The sequence below is a fragment of the Gobius niger genome (genome assembly GCF_951799975.1).
Source record: "Gobius niger genome assembly, chromosome: 11".
Taxonomy (NCBI): domain Eukaryota; kingdom Metazoa; phylum Chordata; class Actinopteri; order Gobiiformes; family Gobiidae; genus Gobius; species Gobius niger.
The window spans coordinates 15,571,151-15,594,172 of record NC_136862.1 but is presented as its reverse complement, the minus strand read 5'-3'; the positions used below and the strand labels follow the sequence as shown (position 1 = coordinate 15,594,172).

At 41.2% G+C, this 23,022-nt stretch overlaps 1 protein-coding gene across 2 annotated transcripts in view; it reads left to right on the top strand.

Moving 5' to 3' along the window:
• Positions 1-3,347: 3,347 nt before the first annotated feature.
• LOC306970243 (seizure protein 6 homolog) overlaps positions 3,348-23,022 on the top strand; it is an 84,643-nt gene continuing 64,968 nt past the window's right edge. Inside the window, exon 1 of one of the 2 annotated variants that reach the window (XM_079566130.1) lies at positions 3,348-3,805. In XM_079566130.1, the coding sequence (XP_079422256.1) occupies positions 3,721-3,805 (85 nt within the window). In that variant the 5' untranslated portion in view covers positions 3,348-3,720. The remainder of the gene's footprint in view (positions 3,806-23,022) is intronic. The other variant, XM_079566131.1, reaches the window with a different exon arrangement.

Sequence of the window (23,022 nt, the reverse complement as noted above, 5' to 3'; positions counted from 1 at the left end):
GGGGAAGAGCAGGGTGATTTTCCCTCCCCCAAAAAAACAATTAGATTTGTTTCCTCCCCATTAAAACAAATTATTGTTAACTGCTGACTGTAAATATGATATATATACACGTGGAGTTCACTTGTTCTCCTGTATGGTTTCCCCCGGATGCCCCTAACAACAGTTGAAACATGTATAATCATTCAAATCACCCCATTCCAGCGTTATTGATGATAGGAGTCTGTAGCCACTGTGCAAGAACGTCCTCCAGCACCTCCCAAAGATTCTCATTCTCATTGGGGTTAAGATCTGGACTGCGGTGGCCAATCCATGTGTGACAATGATGTCTCATGCTCCATCTTGGAATATGCCCGTGCCATCAGGGAAGAGGAAATCAATTGCTGGAAAAACCTGGTCATTCAGGATGTTCAGGTCATCGGCTGATCTTTCTTTTCTTCTAATCGGGTTGCTGAACCTAGACCTGACCAACCGCAGCAATCCAGATCATAACTAGTTAAAGGGGCTAGATGCAAGTTGGTCATTTTAGTACTCACTACTGCCACCTCAGGTCATACGTGTAACTGCACCTTCTATATTAAGCTCATGCATGACGGCACTTTGGACCCGAATTAACACCTTTTTGAGTGCAGGATTTAAGAGGCAGTTGTGGTGAACAGGTCTGGGCTCATTCTACACATTAGGACATTGCTGCAACATGTAGGGGGAGGAAAATACTTTTTTTTTTTTTACATTTTGAAACTCTGTATGGTCCCTTTAAAGTTATGATCTTTAGTTAAATTCAGATGGCGACTCCTTTTCTTGGTTGGGCAACGTAAAAGTCTCTATTATTAAGTCTCTAGCCTCCAATGTTGACTAAATATCAGACGAGCTTTCAGGCCCATTACCTGACTCCTTGTGTCCCCACAGAATCTGTATTCTGTCTCATGCAACTTTTCCGCGTCATTTACAAATGCATGAAATTGATGATGAAATAGCATGAAATATTGAAAACGAAAGCACATATTTTTTGCTAGTAGCTGGATGTCTTTTATTGTTCAAGACACAATCGTGATATTTGTTGAATTCAAAAGTTGGAGCTAACCACTTGATTAATACTGAAAATATGAAAAAAAAAATACAGTAAATAACACTGCATTCTTTCGATCAGAGTCGACTTGGGACTGAGCTGACTTCATGGTGATGACCCCAGGCAATACACTCTCTTACCCGTTTTAGTGCAATAAAGTGACAATGAATGACTAAGGCTGGTAATTTATATGGCGACTCCTCGTGCCACTTTCAAACCTGATGAAGACGTCCTGCACTTGCTGTGATTAAATGCAGCTTGAGCAGTGATGTAACGCCACATTGATTTTTCCAGAATGAACCTTTTTTTTTCCTACTTCTTCAGCTGCAAAGGGAGGGCAAAGGTCACCCTCTGCCAACAGCACTACACTTGCCTTCAGGGGTTTGTATGAGGCCAGCTGGGTTGTTTGGTAAATACTGAAGTTTTACACATCCTCACTGCAGTGGCCCAATTTTATTTAACACTTTCAACTTTCAATATCCTCCTAAATCTTTGTGTTACTTAGAGTTGACTTTGAGCTATTAAATTAACCTCATAAAGACCCAGGGTAGTCGGTCCATGAAAGCACCTGGCAGAGGCGTTACCTCAGGGATAGACACAATGTTCTGCTCCTTATTGAAAATGGAAACATGAAACATCCGGTACAAACATGACTCCAGTGGGGCAAAGTGTTCTGAGTTCTGTGATCTAAAAATAAAAATGAATATCTGCTTGTCATTGGTATAGTGCGAGTGGCAGCGCCAAAGCATTACTGTTTAATTGATACTTGTATAATGTTACAGACTGCAGTGTCATCTCAATGCCATGAACACATTGTCCCATTATATATTTAGAACATATGAAAAGTGAGTGTGATGCATATTTTTAGAATTCCTATGGAAGGGCATTGGAAACCATACATTTTAATTAAACGTGTGTCTATAATGACTGAAAAGTGCTTTTTCTGTAAGTGATCACAAGTGGATTCACTGCCAGCATGTTAATTACTTGATGTTTTGCAGACGATAAACAGTACTCTTATGCCAGCCATCTACTGAGATATAATTGTAAATCACAGTGTGACAAGCAGGACTTGATGGCGAGACAAGTGAGTTAATCATTTAAAATTGGATCTGAAATGCAGAGGTGAAAAGTAATCAGTTTATTTTAATGTCTTAAACCTTTACTGTTGCCGCGAACTGGCCCTCACCCCGTGCTTTGGATGTTTTTCACCTCTTTGGAAGAAAAATAAATTGACTGAAAGATTCACATTCTTCATCATTTTGAGTGAAATCCAGTTTAGAATCTGAAGTGAAGCAGCCAGACCCCAATACACTTGACTTTTCCTTATACTTGATTGCACTTTAAAACATGTTTTTTTGTCATGCCATACAACATTTGTACTTGAAAAATGATTACGCCCCCCACTGTGCGTCTACATGTAGAAAAAGCGCTGTTGATACATAATGACATGTTTTGTCCATAGGCTTTATTCAAGGTGAGTCAAGGTATATACACGGTGAAAGGGGATGAAGAGTGAGGAGAGATATTCAGCAAACTCTCAGAACCGGGACTCAAACCTACAATGCTTTTTACAAACAGACACATGTTGCAGCAGCCTTAACCGCGAGACTATTTCACAACAAAAATGTTGCAAAAATGCAATAAAAAGCAACAAATTAGTGACAAAGGAAAAAGATCTGTTTAAATCAGCTTTGTCTGTCTTAGCTTTCAAATGAGGCGTTACACTGGCCTATAGGCTATAAGCGCCAGTCAAGAAGCTTTTAGTTTTGGGTAAAGCTGAACTGGAGAAACTGCACTTATTCAATTGCACGTAAGATGTTAAAGTTTACATTTCTCCTTAAAAACTGTTGTCCTAATACGGTTATTGTACTAAATAATCTCTGTAAAAATATATATATAACATTAGCTTATATGATGTCAGTTGGATTTGATCACACCTAAAAACACAAATCAGACTCCTGTACTTAAGTAGTAGCCTAACACATAGGCCTACTTCTTCTATTACTGCAAGGCTACTTGAGTAAATATATGGGATTGCACTTCGAGCGAATTCATTTAGAAGTAGTCTACTTTCCCAACTTCTGCTGAAATGCTGAGAGCGTTTGCAGGAAAGGATATTGGAGAAGGGGGGAAAAATCACCAGAAACGAAAGTGCTGCGAGCGTTTAAAAAAAAAAAAGAAAAAAAAAAAGCCTGATGATGATCGCGATGAGAGGCGGGCAGTGCGGTGTGGAAGAGCGCGCAAGTTTCTTTCCGTGTGTGTGGCTGTTCCCGGAGCTGACGCTAGGAGCTGTCCGCGGTGCTGAAACCTCCCTCTCCGCCTCCTCTGCTCTCTCCATGTGCCACAGCTCACACAGCCGCGAATCCGCTTACCGAGCAGGACCGCCGCGTTTCTCTTGATTGTTCGCGACTCTCTCCGCACTCCCGAATTGACTCCGGGAAGTGCGTCAAGCTCTCACGACCCCCTTTTTTTGTTCGCAATCACAGGCGTTTTTTATTCAAAGAAGCCAAGGCGTGAGTGCGCGCGCGTGTTTTTTGTCCCCCGTCGCCCGGGAAGTATCATCTTCTTTGCAAAACACAAGGACGCGGCGGAGAAGAAGAAGAAGAAGAAGCAGAAGAAGCAGCGAGTGCAGCCTCCACACTTTGGCAGACATGTGCGTGAGGCGAGACTGCCATGTACGGACCGTAATCGCGCTTTTGGTTGTGGCGGCGTCCGTGGGAGAGATGCGCGGTCACGGTAAGATAAACTTACGGGGACTTAACTGGGGTTTTGTTTCGGTGAGTTGTTGTTTCGCTTTTAACTGCGAACTACGCGGGCGAAGACTTGGTCAATGACACGCCGACTTCAAAGTGCCACAAGTGTGTTCAATTAGACGACGCAGGTTGGACTGGATTTAGCAAATGTCCACAATTTACGTTCGGTAAAAGTTAACGTACTTCAATCGTTTGACTTACTATAGCCTACATCGAGGCACTTGCTAAACTTCACTGCTTGTTTTTTTTTTTTTTTTTTTTAATGCGTTTACCTTTCGAACTCATTAGCTTAGCACGATGCAAACACGTGGCTGTAGAAGTTCGCTTGACTTAAAATGACTATTCAGAACGAGCTTGTCCCCCTCACTCACATCATAAATGTTTTACAAACTTTAAATTGAACCTACTCTTATTCATTTTCTATGTGTAATATGCTAACTATGGAGACTCATGAATAGTGTGCTAATTTACAAATACATAGTCTTTAATGGGGTCAATCTATGTAATGTGCGTTAACAAGAACTGAATCCAAGAACACACATAAAATGTATGAAACTACTGACGTGTTGCTTATTTATTCATGTTGTGGGCCCTTTAGGCGTTTGACAACGATAATTCAAAGGGGGGGAAAATGTCCAAATTTAAATTCTGCGCTGCTTTAAAGTTATTTATTTCTCAATGCTGTCAGATAGAGCGATGTGTTTTGGCCACTGAGGTCTGCGTGACAGACGGTGCTCGGTAATAAGACTCTAATCCTTAGGAATTGCTGAAGATTATTGACCAAGCTGCTTGCCACAGTCGAGTGCCTGTGGGAAGCGGCGGCGGATTCATCCACCCTGGCCTTGGCCTAATTATTTCTCTATTGTATGTCTGACATGTCTTTTTTATGAGCAGGAATTCACCTCACAGCTTCAAAGCCTCCTTCAGCTTTCAACCTTTGTAAACAAAACTGGCATAGATGAGTGAAAGTATAGTCTCTAATACATGATGTCACCACAGTGGTATTTTTGCTTGTCCATTTTACACTGCAAATGAATTATTATTATTTTTTTTATTTTTTTTACATCTCAAGCGTAATGAGGTGGTTTACGAAAATTGCCTCTTCTGGTGGAGAAAATTTGCACATTTACGAGGACCAAATGATCACTAAACAATGTCATAAGTGTGCAAACGACTTCATATTGCTCACGCTTTTTCTTCAGAGCCCCCTCGAAACTGAAGGGCCATTCTGGAGCGGCGCCTCACACCATTTTACATGATGAGCTGTACGTTTCTCTGGAAAAGATGCTGCAACTCTTGGCGTCCTTGCATAAAATAAAACAAAACGCTATTAGTTGCTGGCTGGCTGGCGGAGTGCATTGTGTTTTGTTTAAATATTTAATGATCGAGTTTATGTGAAAAAACATACTGAGCGCTGCGCTTAGAGGCTCAAGTTGTGTAAATTTTTTAGTGTTTTCAGTCACATTTGCTCTTATTCTCAGAAAACGCCACTGTTCCTGCTTTCCGCCCCGCACTCTGGGGAGTAGAAAAACGCAGTGTCGAATTTTTAAGGAAATAAAATCTAATAGCTTTTTTTTATCAATGGATTCTGTGCCATTGCTTACCTAGCAATTGGTCAGTCCATTTGGAGAGGCTTCAATTTTTAATCCTCTTGTTGTTTTACTTTTGTCAGGTGTTGAAGTAGCTCAGATAGACTCTTTGCTGTAAGAATACAGGGATTGGGTTCGGGGGGAGACGCTTCAGTGCGTGTTGTTGTGGACTTACATTGGCCCGGTGCCTTTTTTTCTGAGCAGCAAATCGATTTGGCTGTCACAGGCACAAGAAAACTTCACTGTACTATTTATTGGGGCGTATATTTAGATGTATATTTTGTCCTGGACACTTCATTGTGTAGTGTCACAGAAAATATAGTAGCGTAGTGCACAATACTTAGGCTCTTATTGAAATGCTGATGATGCTAATAAATATTTCTTATCCGACTATTCTAAAGAGATAATACAATTTGAATGGAAATAGTTTGTGCTACACTGGAAGATAACAAACCGCTGCTCAACACATAATAGCAATTAGTTACACATTAGCATTTGGTTCAGGGCTGCAGAGACTAAATTGGATTTTTGGATTTCATTTTGCTCTAATTTGGTGTAAGTAATCTCATCATGTAAATTTAAAAAAGACAAAGATAGTCTAGATTTTATGTAATTTGAATCCACTTTTTTATTTATGTCCTCTCTTATGTTGTATTCTCTATTGCAGTGGTTCTCAACCGGAGGGTCGGGGCAACCATGGTATTAATATCATGGGGCAGCTAGTTTGTATGGGTTTTTCTATAGTTTGTAAGGAAAACATGCTTGGTGGGGGTCGTGAACACTAACCATTGGTGCGCTGGAGGTCAATGTGATTAAAAATAATTATCATAGTATAATTACCAAGTTAATTCTTTTCAGATGATGATTCAGAACATGCCCAGTCCCCAGGTTTGGACGTTTTTGTTCATGAGCACCTTTCGACTCAAACACTGTCATCCAATCAATTTGTGGTTTAGAGCAACTTCTGATCTCTAAACTATTACTGTTGGAATCAAAGACAAAAGAGCCGCTCCGCATGTATCCCATAACAATGCGATGATGTTCCCCGTGCATGCTTAATGTCTTGTTTACAGTTATTTGAGATCCTCTCCATTCAAGCCCTTTGATAATTACGGCGACGCTGAAGCCACACAACAATGCGCGCGATGTTGCTAATCCAGTCTTAACAAAGCAGACGATAATTACTGGGATTCAGATACTGCCATTTTACGGTCAATAAAACCCTGACACATTTTAATAACTGCACTGTTCAAAATGGAGAGATCTTTATTGGCTTCAGTGTTAAAGATTTACACAGCCAAATTCAGCTGGGCCAATTATCTTCTTTACACATTATTGCAGCCGGATAACGATGATAGTTTGTTGTTGTCAAATTGAACAAGTACTCAAGTAAAAGTACATGCTAAATAATGCAATATTTGTCTGTGCACAAACTACTTAATTGTTTCATTGAGTGCAGTGAATATTTTCTGTAGAGGCAGAACATGCAGGAAGAGGGCTATGAGTGGGATGAAGAAACCCAGCATGTAATGTTTTAAAGAATGCTTTAAACGAATTAGTTCAGTTGAAATAAAGGCTTTTTAATTTAATAGGAAATTTTGTTGCAGGAAGTGTGACTCGGCCTTTTCTTTTCTCTCAGAGGTTTTTGCTCTGTAAACACCAAAGAGCACCTTCGTCATAGATAGTTTATTTCAATTATCTTAAATTTGCCTTTTTGGAATAAATGCAACAAACATTACATTCTACTACAGTGTTCACAATATGCTTTCTTCATTATAGATTTAATTGATTTTATATGAGAATTGGCAAAGTAAAGAAAAAAAAGTCTTTTGAGGCAGTCACTTTATATTGACACGTGTTATAGAAGCATTTTCACTATTTAAAACAGCACTCAATCCCTGTCTTTATGTGACATTAACGGCAGCAACAGTACGTTTCCGCCATCCCATAAACGTTTATTAAATTTCCCCAGATCACGGGAATAAGGCAACATCATCTCCTCTCGGGGTGGATTGATGCTTTGAGCTGTGAGTAAAAAAAAAAAAAAAAAAGTGAATGTGCTATAATTCCAGGGGAGGTAATAGAAATCATTCAACACCTGTTTGTTGGATTGCCAGTGATTAACTTCATCAAGGGCCATTCAGCATCTGCGCACTGTCATAATTAGTTTAAGTTTCCCAAGGCCTGTCAATGGTAAATGAGACTCATTATGGCAGAATGCCCCTCTTCAAGGCTCTGGCTCCTCTGCCCGGGTCCTCTCCGCGGCTGCCTCGCTCCCTTTCACTGCCTCCTAGGTAGCGCTCGCAGCTTGGCTCAATGCAACTCATTTGCCACTCTTCATGTGCAAATGGCTCTCGCTCTACGACAAGATTCTATGCATCCTAATTTGAGTCATTGCCTCACATATTTCCTCTGACTTATTTTCCAAAGGGAGGCTGGTTTCTGAAAGAATCTCTTGGCTCTTTTTTCTTCTTTTTTATATGTTTTGCATAGACTGGTTCACCAGCTGCGTTTTTTTTGTCAAGAATATCAACTCAGTGTAAAGGCTTAATCCAGATGTACACCGGGGGAAAATGTTGCATTCAAATGGTGAAGGGACAGAATGTGATTCCTTTTACTGTGGTGGAACTATATTGATGCTGGACATTTCAACAAGGAAGGAAGGAGAAGGAATTATAAAAAAGGGTTTTACAATATTGTGTTCCTTCTTATTGCATGTATGAATAGTCAAATTGGATTGTTTTGTTTGTGATAACTGCTGCTTTGCTTAATCTGTGGTTGCATTTGCGTAACCACCAATAAATGTATAACGCAATAATTCAGAAAATACATTTTTGGATAGAACATTTCTTGCCTGAATTTAACATAAACACTATACAAGTGAATAATTTTGCTATACAACCTACCAAATTGAAGTTAAGCGTGGAGTTTATTTGTTCATTTTATTCAGTTTCTTTGACACGAGCCTGAATTTCAATTTAATGTTGAAAAGTCTGAAGTGAAATATTGTAAGAAGTCGAATATTCTTGAGAGAGTTTATGGTTTGATGTCAGTCCGTGAATATTTGAAGATGGATGGACCTCAGGAGCTCTCTGGACCTGTGCCAGTGTGTTAGCTGTTAGAGCCAGGGTCACACAATAAAGCCCTTACTTACTTACGCTTGTTCTGTTCATGTCTGCTGTTGTTGTTACTTTATATTTCAGCGAGACTCTGTGAAGTATGCATGCGGGCACAGATTACACTGAAACAATACATTTGAGAGAGAACTTCCCATAATTGGTTTCAGCACACAGAATTTCAGCGGAACATATATTGGATCCATTTTTTTTCTTCCCGAGCTTGCAGGAAGGTAACAAGCTTTTCTCTTTATCTCACTCTATCCTGGCCACTCTGCCCTGTTTGTTTAATCACTTTGACAGTTTTGGATAGAGCTGAAATGGCTTCTTGCACTTAGATAATTATGTGAGAGGTCTCAGCAACACAATCTTCTCTTCTGAGAGTTAAAGCAACACGTTCACAATGAGACTGTCAACAAGCAGAATTTGATCGGGGATCGAAATCACTCAGACACTCTTGTTCATAACATCTCCATCTAATGTATTCCAGGTGAAGAGGGCCCACCCCCCCGCCCCCGAGCCAAATCCAAATGAAGCTAGCATTTTATGGAGGCAGCAAGTGGTCGTGCCTTTGGCTTTTGGCCTCGTGCCTTATCGATCCCTGCAGCGGTCCACTAGAAAAGCACAGCGCGCCCTCTTTTCCACACCTGCAGGCGGCGTGGCCTAATCAGGACTGGCGTGTTCGGCGGCTGCCCTGGGAACGCCTCTCCCAAACGATTAGGTGCCGGGACAGCTCCGGCTCTCTTCCCCTCTTCTCCACGCCACATCCCATCTAGAAAGCATTTCATCTGTAGCTGGCCTAGTGCTGTGTGAGAAGCACTAGGTAATAGGCTGTGTAATGTGTTTGGGGAGGGGGGGAGGAAGTTTTAGTATTCTCAGTTAGTGCTGACCTCTGGCAGCCTCAGCCACCCCCTTAATAATTTCCTCTGAAAAGATGTAATTGAATTCATCAGGATGAGTAAACATATTATAAGTAGCAAAGAAAGATAGTGATGTTGTGGATAGATCAAGGAAGCGGATAGTGGCCTCACAAGTAATTGAAAATATTCAAAGACAAACACAGGCGTAGGAACTGTGGAGGAAAGTCTTGCATTAATAAACGCTGCTTTTTTCTGCTTTCTACTCCACAGCGCTTTACATTTTCACTTCATTTATATTTTCAGGCTATTCTTTTATTAAGCTGATCTGAAAATCTTCCCAATATTGAATTCTCAAACTTACAGCCCCAGCAAAGCAGCAAACTGACTTGTGGCAGTGGGCTAAAATAAAAGCTTTGTAACAGTCATCCATGTAATCCCAAGTTTGCTGGATCTGACATCCCCCAGCCCTTCAGCGTGACATGACTGCAAAACCCCTGTTCTGTACAATGAGCCGACGCTGAAGCCCAATCCCAGAGGAGCGTGCGTATAATTTCGAGCTTCTAAAATTGACCACCATCTTCCAAACATCGAACATTGTCAGGCTGAAGCGACTGCTGGGTGGTCAAGCAATTGTCTGTCAGTTATTGGACGGGCCACTGCCTCGGCTCGGCTCCCGGTGATGGAGAGTGGGCTCATTGTGGCCATTTTCATCTGTCAGAGCAGCGAGCACCTTCAGAAAAGAGAGAATGCTCGGCTCCAGAATGGATTAGTTAGTGCGGAACAGCTGGAGTCTCTCTATGGCAAGTCATTGATTGCAGGACGATAGCTTTTAGCGCTAAAAGCCGCCTCATACTGTACATTCCTGAGGCTTCTTTCAGACGCCCTATGTGGTAGACGGTGGGAAAACGTTAAGTAGCTTTTACCGGAGAAGGGAACCTTCCTTTGACAGAGATGCCGGGTCTCAAATCGTGATCACCCCTTAGTGCACTTACATAGATTCAACTGGATACACAGAATGGAAAAAACACGTGTGAGTGCAGCAACGTGGGCAGTTGAAATCAATGATGGATTTGAACAGATTACAGATGCTGGAATTGTTCATGTTATTGCGTTGCGTAATTTGGGTGATGAGGTCAATACACATCGCACAATGTGTAAACGCTTATGTTAATCTGTCTTCACAATGATTTATGTGAAGTCATGATTTCAGATGGAGGGCAGCGGCTGATATCGGGAAGAGGAAAAGAAATATATAGGAATCGGATCGACAAATCTGTCTTGTAATCAGTGATTGTTTACAGTTTACAGCCACCACCTTTTGATTCAAAGTTAAAACTATTTTACTTTGTTTCAGTTTTTGTTTCATGTGGATAGGCCTAGTGATTACACAGATATAAACCAAACCAGATCAGATTTTAACTGTTACAACAAGTGAAACTGTACAATAAAGGTTATGCAGAAACCAGAGACAGGTTTATGTCATCCCATCCCATAATAATAAACTAATAGAGACTTTAAAAGGTCAAATACTGGCTTTCCCATAAAGCATTTAGACAGTAAAGTGTGTCAGATATATTTACCAGTACTGAGTGGCAGCTAATGGAGTTGTTCCATGTATCTTTTCTTTAGATAGTCTTTGGACAATGGTTAGTACCCATAACATGGAGGATTTCCATAGTACAGGGTTTCCTCGTATATATATAAAATCATTAAATTAATTATGCCAAGGCCTTAAAAGTCATTAAAAAGCATTACATTGGATTCAAACTTATATTAAATAAACATTTCTTAGAAACAGAGCCCACTCAGTGTGAATTTTTTTACTGCATACATTCCTCAAAAATACAAAAGAGACTTTGGTCTAAAACAAATGCAGCTGAAGTTTTGACTGAAATTTTACACAATCTTTTGATCAAGAGTGTCCTGTTGTGTCCAATTCAGCTTTGAATATTTGTGGTAATAAAAATATTGTATGAAAAAACATTACATTTGACTTGCTGCTGCCTGTAGAAACCCTGATAGTAACATTATATTTCTAACATTCTATCCCAAACTTTATATACTATCATAAGGAATTAAGTTTTTGTTTTGTTTACAATGACCCGCTCAGGAAAAAAAGAGGGAGCTCCAGCTATTGTCTTTTTATTCAATGAGAAGGACTCATGTTATTCTCTGTTTAGACACTGTTCAGTTTGGAACTTTAGCGGATGTGGTTAGAATGAAAACGACGCATATGCTTAACCCTCTCTAGATTTCAGACCTGTCCTCCTCCTCAATATTGACCTGCTTGGCTCTCTTGAAAGTTATTATGTCATGTGAACCCAATCTATAAAACCAGTTATGTCATAAATAAACAGATCTCAATCATGTTTTATTACTTGGAATAATTTTGAATCCTTTTTTTACTGCTTACTACAATGTGGGATCAGCGTTATTATTTAATCAAACGCGGGCGTGAGAGGAAGCATATGCCGTCTGCTGTTAGGCCGCTCTCCTCTAGCTCCTAGTTGTTTTTGTTAAAGAGCTTGTGCCCACGCATTCATTCATGCATTCAGTGTGAATTATTACAGTGATCTAAATAGATTGCAGCACAGACAAGCAGTGAACTCCGCTAGCGCTGCTTTATTTATTAAATCTCTGAATCCACTTCTTATTTGCACTTTTGAAAGGGCTTGTTGATCTCTGTTTTTGCAGATTATATGTGAAAACAAGCGGGAGCAACTGTCATATTTATATTTGAGATTTAGCTTGAGCCGTGAGCAGTTTAAATGGTGATTTGTTCATTGGATGGAGGGGTAGTATTTCCGCAGGGAAGCCCCTTGCCTGTACTGGACTTTATGGTATTATTTTTGAAATATCAGGGCAAACAGTGAGTACTGACAGATTGTGCGGATGATATGCCTGCTCTGAGTGAAAATCTCTCAATCCCAGGCTGATGTATTGAATAATAGGACTATGAGCAAATACCCAGTTGAGTGTTTGGTTAGTGATTTAGAAAAAAGTTTGCTTAGAGAAACCATTGAATGCGTTGTCGAGTGCAACGTAGCCACCTCTGCGTCATGAGTTTGAGTCCAGTCTCCAGGGGAATGCTGGATGTCTCTTATCCTTGCGGTCTGGGCAAGAAAAGCCTGTGGATCAAAAATATATTTCTGTCTATGTTGAATATCGGAAAGACTGAGTTTCCATTTTCCACTAGTCCATGTGGATTCAGCCTTTGGGTATTGATCTACACACCTAAAGGAAAAACAATGTATTGATATGTGTTGTCAAATAGCCTGTTAGTTGTGTGTTTTTATTTTTCCCCCCAACATGAGTAGCATCACATACACATCCCTGGTTCCTTTTAGCCGCGTGTTCTCTCCTGGAACAAAAAACAGATGTTTATCAGCCAGTGGCTCAGGAACAGGCAGAGGACTATTCAATGAAGGATTGTTGGGAAGCATTTTTCACAGGAAAGTCCACGTGGCTGCTGTACTAAGCGCTCCTCCTCCTGTGGGGCTACTGTTTGTGAGGGCTTTCACATGTGGATTATTATGCTGGACATGCAGTGACTATATACCAGGACCAGAGCTGTGACAGAAGAAACCTCATAAGAGCGTGATATTTTCTTACTGCAGAGGAAAAGACAGGGTCAGCGCTATGGCGTACATTTAAGAGAATATTGTATCTGCAAATATTTTCACCATATTGACTCCTTTTTCATGGCTCCTCTCAGGGGAAGTGTAACCTGCCTGCTGTATTTGTTGTTTGTCTGTGGCCTGTATAACAAACAAAAGCCAACTGCCTTGTCAACAACCATGAGCAGGTCTAGTTAATTTTATGACTTCTTTTTTGGAGCTGTCGGAGGAGATTCATTTGGTAAGTAAACAAATGTAGACAGGGTTTTAGGAAAACTGGAAGGAATCCCATCACAAGAGCTCCCCACTTGGCTCCAGTGCAATTACCTTCTGTAAATGAAGCTCTGTGTGTCCTGTGAGCGCATACCCAGTGCACATGCGGCGTGTCACACTGAGGCTCGCCGTTGTTTACCTCTGCTGCACTGTGCATTGATGAGGTGGCTGGGGCGGCAGCATGATGTGAGTAGTCCTGGTATAATGCGAGAGAGAGGTGTTCCCCTCCTTAGAGGCAACTAACTGAGTTTGACAAAGCTGTTTGCGCTGAGAGGCTGTGGGATGCTCCCTGGCTGCAGTCCATGAGCCTGGGCTCGCCATCAGGAGGCACTGGCGAAGTGTGTAAGTGAAGGAGTTAGCTTTTAGGTGAGTTCAACACTGGCAGAGATATTTCCTGTAAAAAACAGTCTGAGTTATACAAGGTTTCAAAAGAAAACTGGCTCTTAATAGCAGTTTGCTTTTCTATCCAAAATTTGACAAATATCAAATATTATTCCTGCAAACATGGATAAACAGCAGTGAGCAACTGCCGATGATGCCCAGATCAGCGTGTTGTTTTTCTGAAGGTTGTTTTACTGTTTTTGATGACTATTTGGCTTTTTCGATAATTGAGATGACCTCTTATTGACCTTTAAGCTCCTCTCTGAACCCTTATTGTAATTCACTTTACCTCTTTAGATCCATACAGCTTTCCTTATGGCTTCAAGAGGAGTCAACACAGTGTGTGATTTTTACTCAGCCCTGGGTGCCAAGAAACGGGTATTACCATCTGCTGAAATTGTGAGTTGTTTTGTTAAGCAGCATAACCCTTTTTATTATCACAATGTTCATTCATCGACTCCTACCATTATATAAGTTTAACATAGAGGCTATTTTATTGAATATTTATTTCATAAACTGAAATAAAGCACTGATGAAAAAAAAATTAATCACATTTTGCCTTCAAACAAAACAAAACCTCATACTCGTCAGACTAACTGAATTCAAAGCTTCTAAGCCAATTGGATTTGGGAGTTCACTTTTCATTTCACGGTCAAGTCCAGGCTGTCCTACTGGATTAGGACGGTCAAAATGAAGAAGAGCCAAAGCCAAAAACTATATTAGCACTAGACAATTTTAAATAGGCTAAAAGAAAAATAAATGACAGCCTTTTATGTTGCTGAAGCTTCGTAGTGCGACCAAAATCATTGACCAGAAGACACCTTGCTGAGAGGTGTCACATCCAGCCTATTCACAGACTCATGAATAGCTCCTCAGGGTAGACATGTTGTAATAGATCCCTAGGGAATAAATCTTTTAGTTTCCATGGTAATATGACTAAGAAGGAGAAAGGACAAATATGGGCCCACTACTACAACCTCAAAATCCAAATGGGTGTGGCACATAGATATATACAACAGATACTGAATTTAGTAAACTGAGATAGAATTACTCTGAAATAACTGTTTTGTTATTTTAGAGCAGTCTGGGGTAAGGACAACAGGACAACAACAGTGTAAACCTAAAAAAAAACCCAGTATTTTTGTCATTTTATTAAATGTATGACAAATGGTAACGTAAAGCAATAAAGCTTCAAGGAAAAGAAGTCACTGCTTCCACTACAATGGCTGCTGTGCCATTATACAAATGGAACGGCACTTGAGCCTGGCGTGTTCTTTGAGTCTGTGTTTCCTGTGGATTGGGTGGGCTCAGAGACAAGCCACCTCATGATCAGAAAGCTCTGAATCATGAAGGATGCACATCAAAGCCTGGCCTTTTCCCTCAAAGACGTTTGTGTTTAAATCCACTAGATTGATGGGAAGGAAAGAGAAGATAAAGGAGAACGCAGAGGCCAGCTCGTGTGTGTGTCTGTGTGCTGTGCTCACTACGTCTAATTAGAACAGTTTCGGCTAAATGTGTGCCGGCGCTGCAGCGGGATTGGGTAAGAGTGGCTTGTGGAAGAAAATCCTGCTTTCAGGGTCTGGGATCGTTTCGGTCGCACGAGCTCCGTCAGGCACACTGAGACTAAATGGGAGCAGTTAAATGATCTGTGCAAGTAAGGCCTGCGAACAGAGCAGCTGCTCTCCTATTCAGCTGAGTCGCATCAAGAGTGGTAAGAGTGTGCGCTGGATCAACTTCTACTATCTCTGTGAGATATAAAGTAATACAGTATAATGTAGTGGTAGTGTTGTTTTGAAAATGTCAACAAAGGTAAAAATGACTCAAATGTATGTGCATGTCTGTGAAACATTTTAATTATTACAGACAAAATGAAACACACCTGTTTTTGCATAAGGCAATAATAAGAGTATAATAGAAATGTAATGATGGCAGTGCTTTGTAAAGTCTTATAATACACTGATATTACATTGTATCAGGTTTAGGAGTTTGCTCTGTTAATTGTTCCGCAGGAAACTGTCCTGGCCTTTTTTGAAACACTTCCTATGAGAGACGCTTCTTAAATTAATTATGTTTGCTTAATGAATAATTAAGCCAGGGGAAAGATAATTTGATGTTACGCAGTGAGCCAGACCATTGTGCATGTAGAGGGAGCGCTGCTCTGTGTGCCTGGCTGGCTTCACATTGGGAGAGTGAAATGAGAATTAACAAACAGTTTGCCTCCTGTTCCATATTTCAGCATGACTAAAGTATCACTGCTGATCATGTCCCAACAAGTGTCAATACACCGTGTTTGTTTGGCGCAGTAACGACTGAGCGCTGACTTCTATTGTTTGACTTTTTGCAGCGGGCTGTTTATTCAAAGTTGAAAAGGAGGAGATAACAAATGCCACTCAGGCTAAAAGTCAACTAGAAAAACAAAGAATCTCAAAGCCTTTTAAACATTGTGGATACTGAAAAGGGTTCTAGTATCCAGTAACTGCTGTACCCTCTGTAATATGTTTGATTGAAGTATATAGTTTAGTAAAGTAAAGTAAAATTAAATAAAAAAAGTACATAGCCTCATTGTGTTGATGTGTATTCCCTTACATCTGAAAGCAAAAGCTTGTTGACTTTAAATCAGTATAGAACAGTGTCTTCAGTATGGTTAGATAACGTTGTGCAGTGTCGAGTTTTCTAATCAATTACCTCAGTTAAAAAAACAAAAACAGTTGTGCTTATCTCAGAGCATCGATGTCTGTGTTGTGCATGTGTGTTCTTGCTAATAAACAGCATTACCTCTCCGCCCTCACAGATTCTCTGTGATGGTTCAAATGCCACTGACAGTGTCAATTTGACTCCACTGTGTGATTTATAGGCTCCGTGACTCTCTCACATTGACAGAAGACAGACACACACTCACTAACCCCGTCTACCTCCTTGTCTTTGTCCCTCCCTGCTCATAACAAAATCATTGACTCAACACAGAAAGGGCAAATCCTCTTCAGCCCATTTAAATTCTCCTGAGCACATGCTGCTGACTATTCCAAACTAATTAATAGACATGTCATGAATAAAAACACTTTGATTATGAAAAGAGGTTGCCCTCTGCCTTCTTTTAGGCTTGTCATTAGTGTGAGGACACGTGTGGGGAATGGCTGGAGTGTCAGTACCAGCAGCCCCAGACAGCAGCACATGCCCTCTCTGATTAAATCTTTTGCTCCATGTTTTATTCAGGTTTGACGATGCAGGCCCAGTGCGGCGCTCTCTGATTAGGTGAGCGTGTTGCACCAGTAGAACCAGGGCCGGCAGGTACAGGAGGGCAAAGCCTATTCAAAGGCCAGGTCCAAATATGTGACCCCAGAGAATGCACTCACACAAGCGCTCTCCATCTCACTCTGGCCTCCTGGCCTTCTATCAGTCACCTCCCATCGAGACACGGCAGATCCATCACAAGTCATCATTATCAAGAAGAAAGAAGAGTAACCATATTCAGAATCAGAAAGGCACACTGCTTTATTGGAGACAACCTCATACTGTTTGAGCATCTGATAAGCACAATAAATGGCTCGGTAGACACTTATATAATATGGGAACACTGCAGGGAATTGCATGAAATGATAGGTAGTGTGTTGTCAAAAAACATGACCATAAACAGTCTTTGCACAATCGTGAATGGATACATTTGTTCCAGCAGTTAGTTTTACACTTGGCTACTTAAATCGATTGCATGTTACAAGTGCAACATCTCAGACACGTACCGCGGACACTCTGCAAAACTGTTATTGATGACACTTTGGCGCTTTGTGTTGTGCCATAAATAGGTTGTGGCTGTCAACATGTGGTCCCAGGCACAGCTGAGCCGTCCCAAAGGGGAGCTGGACCCCCTGCAGGAGCCATCTGTGTGCCGGACAAGGCCATCCATCATCCCCGCACGGTGCTCAATTAGGGGATCTTCTTCAGACAGCTTCAGGCGGCTGCGAGCGGCTTTACATGTACCTGCCAGTAATGAGAACCCTTGAAACCTGCCTAGTGGCTCTCAAAGCAAGCCTCGCGGGCCGAAGGGAATCAATGAGTCAATCCCTGAGGCGGGTCCCACGCCCATACTCAGGCACCATATGTGGACTCCTCTCCACGGACCAAGAGAGTCTAAATTAAGAAGAACGAGCCATCTCTCACGGACTCACAGCTCAGGCATTTCAATGAGATATAGACTTGTTTGAGGAACTTGTAGAACTTCTTTATGCAGGGCTGTATTCTTTGTAAGTAAAAAGGATTTATTCTATAAAATTTCAACAAGGTCTTTAATGGAAAGTGGATGTTGAAGAATCCTGGAAACCCTGACCTGAATCTCTGTAGGAATCTTTGCTACAGCCTGCCCTGAATGTGTAAGCGTGTGCTGCTCTGTGTCCTACAGTTACTCCAGCAGGTGTGCTGACTTACTCCACAGGACACCTTCATTTACAATTTTGGGGCAATAGTTGGCGGCAAGGGAAGAGTATATGCAATTCATAAAATTGTGCTTGGTCGCGCTCGAGGCTGCCTCCACTGCATCCTCTCGTTAAGTGCCTCTCATTAATATCCACTGCCCAGACTTCCAGCACAACCTCCAGTCAAGCTCTCCAGCCCGTGTTACCTTAGGCTACTGCTGCCCCACTGTTACAAGAGAATTAAATGCATAGCAAACAGCCCGATTTGTCAGTAAAGCTCTTCACAAGCAGCCATACAGGCTAGCTGGATTTTGGTTATTGGTGATGCCTTTTTATTTCCTGTAGCTCCATTCAAGTCACCACACCACAGGTATTTATTGGCATAATTCCAGTTGACATGGGAGAAAAGTACTGTGTACACATATTTAATTGTCTATTGAAGAATTGTGTGTATTTTTTTCCCTGTTGTGCTAAATGACTTTTCATATTTAAATGGTCAACACCTGAAACAGTGTATGCCGCTGAACACTCCTTAATTGTAACAAGTCACTCATGCAGTAGTAGACTGACCATGAGCTGCACAAAGCTGCATTTACTAAGGACACCAAACCTATTTCCCAAAGTGCTTGTAAAGTGTTGACATATTTCATGCTGTGTCCAGCAGGTTGCAAGCATAATTTGCACAAGTTAGCCTCAGCTGCGCCCTGTTTGCATCAAGAGACTTTGTATCAGGAAGAAGGATCCCCTCAGTGCTGAGGCCGTGAAAAGTCACAGCCCACTGCCCCGACCAGATGAGACTGTGTTACACACCAACTTGGTTTCCAGAGACTGCTTATCACACAAAAGCTCAGAGCGAGGCCGTCGGGCATTTCGCCTGCGTTTGTATGTTGCTGTATGGCGTCTGCATCTCTTACATTACAAATCACATTCTTCATGCTGCTGCACTGAGCCCTCATGCTGTTTCCCAATAATCACACCGGCTGGTCTGCTCCACATCTAAATCCCTTCCCTACAATATTCCCAATCCCATGTATGACTCCCGGACCACATCAGTGGTAAACAACATAAAGAGGAGATTTCATCTTTTATATGACTACAGTCATTCCTGTCTCAGAACTATTCACATATCAGTCTTCACATGTTGCTCTGTGGACTGCTCTCCGACTGTAGCGGATTGTGACATAAGCTGGATGCAAGGATGTAGGGCACAGGTGTGATTGCAAGTATGTCACAAAATGAATCACCATCTAAGTAAAAGTAAAGGTGTTTTGGTTTTTGATTATCATAAATAGATAAAAAATAAGTAAAACTACCCATGTTGTTACTGAGCATAAGCCATTACTTGAAGGTATAGTGGAATAATAGATACAGTAGGGTGGATAAATGGCTTCGAAGCGATTCTCATTTATTTCCTTCCACTTGCGTTTCCTTCAAACAATCTGCGAGTGGATGTTTTTGTTGCTATTCTTAGGCAGACAAGTCTCCAGAGGCACACTCGCTTTTATTTTGATCACACAAGAATATCCTGTATCCCGTAATGATCACAATCCCTTCCATCTGGGAGACTTGCAGTGAGACGACTTGTGTAAGGAAGAGCTTGTTGGAAAATCAAGAAATGTTTTGAAAAACATGCACTAAACTAAAAAGTAATTTAAAATATAGATCATATTTTGAAGCTTTGCATCAGCTCTGAAATGAAAGCAAAAGTGATCTACGTAATTACCCAATAGAAGACATCTTTCACATTTGTCAAAGCCAACAAATTTACCTTCAGACTTTTCTTGCTAGAACACAATTTTCCCATTCATCAAACCTATTTGCATATGCCACCAGCCTGCCACTTAATAATATGCTCACGCTATAGCTCTGCGCTCATTCAGGAGATGTTTACGTCCCGAAATGAGTGTGTCTGTTGTTCACAAGCGCTTGAGCATGTGGCCAGAGCGCTGTCACTAATAAGAGGAATTAAATTTGTGTAGATAAACATATGGAGATTGCAGGGTGTGAAATTAACTTGGGGCTGTGAAATTAAAGGCAATATCCAGCGAGGTGATAGCTCCGGTTGTTACGCACTGTACATGTGCACGCTGCAATTCAATTAGCGCCGTTGATCGTCTACTTTAGCAAGCCTTCTCTGGCAAAGACGTTTGATTTATTTGTTCATTAGTATCCAACTCCTTCTCTGCAGATCTCCCATCCATCCCTCCGTGCTCGAAAGACTCCACAAGCTTCAAGCCACTCTCTACACATCACAGACACCAGAAATCAACTGAAAAAATTGGCTCGCACCAAAAAATCTCACCCAACTCTTGGCGTATTAATCCCATCGAAAGTGGATTAAATATTAAACAGTTTGGCATGTGCGAGGGAAAGAGAGAGAGCGTGTGCAGGCCATTGAAATGCCAGGGGGATTAAGTTGGTGCGGATATAGTGCAGCAGGCAGGCAGGCAGCAGTGGCATGCTAGAGTTGCTGTTTCTCAATAATAGAAATGTCAGAAAAGGGGAAAGAGGGGAACGGGGGGCGAAGTGGGGGATGGGGGGGATGTCCTGCTATAGCTGCAAGCCTTCGCAATCACAGCTGCTGCACTGTGGAATTTTGTCATTACAAGTGCACTCACAGGAAATAGCAGTCACCTTTACTGCCAAGGGAAAGTTGGGATTTTAAAAGTCGTCCATTACTGGGAGCAGGCCGATGCACCTGATAATCTATGGCGACGGCCGATTTTAGTGGAACAAACATCCAAAATCGGCTTTGCCTTCAGGAGGAAAGCATTATTCATATCCAATTTCATGCTTTATTTTATAGTGTTTTATCTCTCCCTGAGCGATCACTTTGTCAGCATCAGTAATGCCTATAAATCCTACTGTGGAGGAGATTAGTCTGCGTGAAGTGCCGCTGCCTGCTGTAATTAAAATTCTGCTGGATGGCCAGGGTTTTCTCTCCTGCCATCAGCGCCTCCAAACACATCGCTCGCTGTCTGTCTCCTGTCGCACACTCGCTCACTCTCGCGCCGTCCTTTTGTCCCTCCTCAATAGTTTTAATCAATTACGATGCATTTCGAGACAGATAACAGTATCTGTTTAAGAGGGCTGAACAAAGGGTCCTTTCAACATCCAGAAGCACAGATTGTTTGTTGTTCCATCCTCTTATCTTGGCTTATCTCTGCATCGCTCAATATATAAGCAGGAAAAAAGTGCTTTCATGACAGACAGTGCTTATATAAAATAGGAGAACATGCTGTATGTATATACTTATTTCCCTATGTAGTATATACAGGCTTGGTACCAAAAAACAACGAGATCCTGCAAGAAATATGTCATTAGACTAGACTGACTGCATTACATGATATTAAGCTTGCCCCTTAGTGGAGTACATTACATTTATAGTATTTTGTATTTGATTATAGTAAAGAGCACAAACTGTCCACTTTCTGGGTTAAATAAAAAGCGTGCATGCTTTCAAGTCCATTTCCATTTTGCCTGAGCTGCTAATGTGGCTGTGGCTGTGTCTGCCAGTGTGTTCTGAAACCGACAATATTCTGGGAGTTCAACATAACCAAACTGCAATATGTCTGTGTGTCTGGCATTTGCTCGATAGACATGCTGTATTAACAAGACAGTAACATTCGTACTGGACATTACAGCATATACTCAAATAAACTCTGGGGATGGCGTTTTTGTTAAAATTAAAATGATCTTCACATTTTAATGATGAAATCACTTTGTCAGATAAATGTTCTGTCATGTTAAGCTTTAAAATGTGTAACCTGAAATACATTTGTATTTCAGGTTACACAGTACTAAGTAACTTGTTTACCTTTTCGTAGTCCTTCTGGGGGTAATACAAGTGTTAATGGGATGATTGGGGGGTCTTTCATTTCCCCCCGGTGTCTCTGGCCAGAAAACCTTAATTGCAACTTTCCTGCCTCCGGGCCGGAGTCACCAATAAACCCTAATGGAATCAAGAAGAAGAAGCTAACAGGCGAACGGGCAAAGCTAACTGTGGGCTAGCGCCACTTAAACAGCATTAAGTATTTACAGCCAAGTTTGAGTGGAAAAAAAGTATCTCCATTGTGTAATTGGATGACCAATATCCTTCTCTCCCTTTGTCTTTTCTATCAGCGTAGTATTTGCTCTCACAGACAATTTATGAATAAAAACGCAACATGCTATGACACCAGCAGTGGCACCTATGGCCTCTAGGGGCATAAGTTACTTAGTTCTGCTTTTAAAGGATATTTCAGGCCTCATTTTCTAGTTTTCCAGAGTGTTGTTGATTTCTGGAGATATATTTTTAATTCATGCAGTCCTTATATTAGAAGAGTTTAGTGGTGCTAGGCTAGTGCTAGGCTAGCGCATATCTATGGTATCTAGTAGCCTGCATTAAAAACCTCTTCAAATTCATCAGGTAGTCCTCCAAACGTTGCCATATCTGATTTGTAGAGAGCTCCTTTGTGAATTCCATGTGTAGTAATGCCGGCCACAGGTAAACAAACTACTGTAGATCCGGCAACTTACCATATCACTCCGCCTCTGCGTCGCTTACAACCAGGAAGCTGATGCTGCTCAAATATAAGTTCTTTTAAATGCAAAATGGTTATAATTAAAAAATGTCAACACAGACATTTATATGGGTAGTCTGGTGTTATAAGTGATTTGCTCCAGGTGCACTGTGCTTGGGTCAGACGGTTTCTAATGCAGGCTACTAGTTACCATAGACATGCACTAGCCTAGCACCACTAAACTCATCAAATATAAGGACTACATGAATAAAAAAAAAAATCTTCAGACATCAACAACATTGTGCTTTAATCTGTGGACAGAAAGACATAAAGATAGAAATAAATGATCAATGTGAATAAAAAGGGAAGATCAGCGATCCTCCTCTCCTGTGTTAAATAAATTAGTTCCAGATGTCAGATGTTTTAAGTTATATGTCCCTGATAGTATGTTAAAAT